The sequence below is a fragment of the Anneissia japonica genome, unplaced genomic scaffold, assembly GCF_011630105.1.
Source record: "Anneissia japonica isolate Jap-2015-1 unplaced genomic scaffold, ASM1163010v1 scaffold287692_len19450_cov170, whole genome shotgun sequence".
Lineage (NCBI taxonomy): Eukaryota > Metazoa > Echinodermata > Crinoidea > Comatulida > Comatulidae > Anneissia > Anneissia japonica.
This window is the reverse complement of record NW_022755387.1, coordinates 15,126-19,449: the sequence shown is the minus strand read 5'-3', so window position 1 is coordinate 19,449 and position 4,324 is coordinate 15,126. Positions and strand designations below refer to the sequence as shown.

The 4,324-nt window shown below is 31.8% G+C and overlaps 1 protein-coding gene across 1 annotated transcript; it reads right to left on the bottom strand.

The window, feature by feature from the left end:
• Positions 1-963: 963 nt before the first annotated feature.
• LOC117123432 lies at positions 964-4,049 on the bottom strand. The gene is made up of 3 exons (XM_033269337.1): positions 3,328-4,049; positions 2,948-3,022; positions 964-1,780 (listed from the first exon to the last, which is right to left on the bottom strand). Exons 1-3 carry the CDS (start codon positions 3,720-3,722, stop codon positions 1,666-1,668), a joined length of 585 nt encoding a protein of 194 aa, XP_033125228.1. The 5' UTR covers positions 3,723-4,049; the 3' UTR covers positions 964-1,665.
• Positions 4,050-4,324: the final 275 nt, after the last annotated feature.

The window sequence follows — 4,324 nt, the reverse complement described above, 5'->3', positions numbered from 1 at the left end:
TGCTGTACCGCTGCAAATATCATTCATTGTAGCAGTTAAATGATACTTGAAATACATGTATCAGTTACCGTATATATCAGTTACATAAAACATTGCAAAGCAAGTATCAGTTAAAGGGCTATAGTCCTATCTTTAAACATAACATAAATAAGCAGACATGAAATTAGTCCATTGGAAAAAATAAATATTTTATTACTAAACTTTTGGATGAATTAAAGGCACTGATGACGCAATTATTGCAAAAATAATATAAATTGTAGTGGTTTTATCTCCGTAAACGCTCCATTAAGCTCCTCTCCCGAGGCCTAACGCTGCTGTTGAATAAATGCCTGGCGTTTGTTAGAGATAAGATCATTTTTTAAAACGTCACCGTGCTTAATTATAATCATATCAATACTACGCCTAAATAAAATGTAATTAGGCCTAATAATAAAAATAGCAATAATACTATAAATTTTTTTAACAATTTCGTTTAAGTAAAACCACTATGAATTTTTTTTTGGTATAGGCCTAAACTGTTTTGCTAACTACCAGTAGCATCGTCAGTAGCCTACGATTGTGGCGTGGTTGTTTGCCCCACCAACGTATGAAGTAGATTGCGCCCTACCCCTTACATGGGGTTTCAAGAGGCTGTTGTATATGTTGGGATATTGATAGGTCAGCATCTTCGTCACGGTTCATATTGTCCAACGTAGCCACAATTGTACTGAAGCGAGACATTGCCTTGTCAGCGAGAGGTCGCAGGTTCGAATCCCGTCGGGGGCATTTTATTACACAATGATTTTTCATAGGACTTTATTCGTTGAAAAGCTACAGGGTAGCCTACGATGTTCCATCATGTCCTTATTAAACACTGTATATGTACCTTATTTGATGATTTATATTATATTTATTCAACAGTGTTAACGGCTAACTTTCTTCAATATCATATATATATATATATATATATATATATATATATAGATAGATAGATAGATAGATAGATAGATAGATAGATAGATAGATAGATAGATAGATAGATGCATACAACCTATATATATTAGGTTAGCGTTGTAGCACCGTTAACACAATTTAAACAAATAGATAAATAATAAGCAGTACCGTACTCGAATAGGCATATGAACAATCTTCCATATTGGGTTTACCTATATAACCCGAACAAAATATTGTTATCAAAATACCAGGCGACTGCACTATTTTCAAAGTAACATTTTATAGATAATGTAGTTATTATAGAGGTACTTCCAAATCATGTAAAAAAATGAAAGATATTCAATTTAAGAAAAACTTTTTCTAGAACTTAAAATATATATATATATTCTTCGAATAAACCTTAATTTCATGGTAGTCAGTTTAAATTGACAATAAAAAAAAAAGCTTATTTGATCGTTTTTTAATAACAAATCAACTTTATAGATTCAAGCTTAAGGTTTTCTTATTTCGCGATTGGCAGTATAGGCCTTATGTTTAAAGCCAAGTTTCCTTAAAATCGTTACACTGTCGCTACAATTTTTTCAACGCAATCTGGAAGGCTCCCCGATTCGACCGACCAATCAGCATCACCGAACGCTCTCGGCGATAGTGTGTAGCGATTGTATCGGTATGGAAACCAAGCTTAATACTGATACCGTCTCCGTGCTTTTAACTTGTCAACAATTCCGTTTTTCATAAGTAGACGTTACTTAGGTATACCAGGGAGTGGATAATCAGGAACAACAGCATATACTTAGTAATTGATTTTACACCGTACACCTTTGACAACCACTTTCGTAATACGAACCTGAAACGATAATGAGAAATACACAGTAATTAAACCATCGAGAAAACGATGTACTAATAATCAATGGCAGTATGGAAAATATTGAAGTCACTCATAGAAAAATAACAGGGTCCGTTAGATACATAGTATCTAAACAAATTCGTCTTACTGAGTTTTATTATGTTTAAATTTATATTTAAACACAGGAAATTGTAAAGTCTGCTAATTAACTGCAAACAAGATGAACATTTAGCGAAATCGGAATTATATGCTATTGCTGGTACTTCTTATTGTAATAAGGAAACTCCTGTAGGCCCTTTCGTAGTCTCAAATGCACATGGCATGTCAAAGTTCAAATCACATAATCAAACATTCAAACGGCTTTGATATTTATAAATTGTTATTACTTAACAGTTGATGATGATTAGGTAAGTATTAGTTGAATACTGCAATCAATCTTCAATAACAATATCACGGCGGTTCATTTGTTCATTTATACATAGGGCCTATGACCTTCGACATTATACATGTGCTGTGGAAACTACGAAATGACTATCTCGCTTTCGATTAATTCTCATGATTTTTCTATAAATGTTTTGTATTTCCTGAAGTTAATAAAGCAGAAACCCTATTTAACGAACACTTCGGGACCAAAAAAGATGCCCTTAAATAGAGGTGTTCCTTTAATAGACTGGTTGGCCAGAGAGTTAAAAGATATGCTTTCTCTCAGTTCATGGACAAACATGCGTCCCCTTAATAGGTTTACCGTTACGTGTCGAGTAAAAGAACAATTAATTTTTAATGGTTTTGCCGCTGAATATATTTAGAAAATACTGAATTTATCTTTAGGAATCTGCGAGTGTGAACAAATACCGTCTCAGCTATAGGTTATGTTTCAAACCTGGGATCTTCTGCTGTTTATGTAGACGCCTTAACCAACTAGCCACTGAGGCTTTTGTTGGAGGGTAAATCCAATTTTAAGAGGTACTTAATTTCACACTCTAATGGTATGCCGATACAACACTAATGTTATATGCACAGAAGTGAAACAGAGATCAATGTGACATGCTCTCTTCTTGAGCATCAGTACAAGACGGTATATCCGACGATGTACATAGGCTGCGCCTATATGATATAAATGCTTAGTGTACATATTATGTGGAAAAGTGTAGTTAGTAGAGCACCTACCATTTAAGCACAAGAAATATTGTAGTGGTGATCATCATACATTTTAAAAACGGTATAGACGGTGTTTTAACTGATCTGAAAGAGAAATATGCAATAATTATAATTACATAGGCCTATATCATTTATTGTTACTAATAATTATTATTAACATTTTACCTTAGTTATAATAATAATAATAATAATAATAATAATAATAATAATTATTATTATTATTATTATTATTATTATTATGAGGGTGGTGATGGTGGTGGTGATGGTAGTGGTGTTGGCAGTGCTGTTGGTGGTGTTGATGGGGCAGTAGTATCATTATTATCAATATCATCATATAATCATGTTTATAGAAAGCCAAAGCCATAAATACCAATTAATTAAATACTTACATTTTGTCAATTTCATCAAACATCGACCATTTGCTCTTTGGTTTTACGTGAAATGGACGAACGTCTGACATCGGTTCTTGGCGAAGCATTCGAATCATATGTCCATTTTGGTCATCATTATCTTTGCCTATAGTTTCTTCTGAGTCATATTTCATTACATATAACAGTGTTTTATTGGTAAAGCTTGAGTTTGAGATGTTTAATACTTCTGACCCTGAAGGTCTGCTATCGTTACGTAACAATAATGAATCCAAATGGGTGATCCGACTCCATTTTGATTGGAGTTCAATATCCTCAACAGTTATTTCTGTCATTGCTTCCAAATTCCAAAGCCCTTTGATATTTTCTAAAAGTATATTAAGGCGAATTAAAATATGCTTGGTAATAATGATCATGTAATAATAAATATAATGATAAACAACTTTACGAAGAAATTTACACTCGACTCTATTGTTTAAATATTAGTTTAGTTTACCTTTCAGAGTCTATTATTTTTATCACTGTTTGAAAATAGAACATTTAAGCAATACATTTAATAATCGAGATGGTTATATTCTTTTTGCAAATGTAATAGTTTTCTTTTAGCTTATAGGCCATTTATTTTCATCAGGAGACTGTATGTTACTGCGAAGTCTCCTAATATTAAAGTCAAAATCATTTAACAAACAAATATAGGCCTATGTTAAATTGGGCATAGAAATTATTGAATTTAAAATATGTTTACCATGATTTTTAAACTTGATAATCATATTTAAAGTAATAAAACACTTCCAGTGACTGGAAGTTTACTGTCACTTTTTTCTGTAAAATGATGGGTAAACATTTTTTTAAATACACTAATTTCTATGTTTGATAATTTGTACGTTACTTCAAAATGGGCAAAAATGAATTTTAATAATTATTTGGTATTTTTTAAGGGACAATACATATTTAAGACGACATATTGTAATATTTTTGCGGTAAAAGATCAAGTAAATTACAATAAAAAATAATTGTT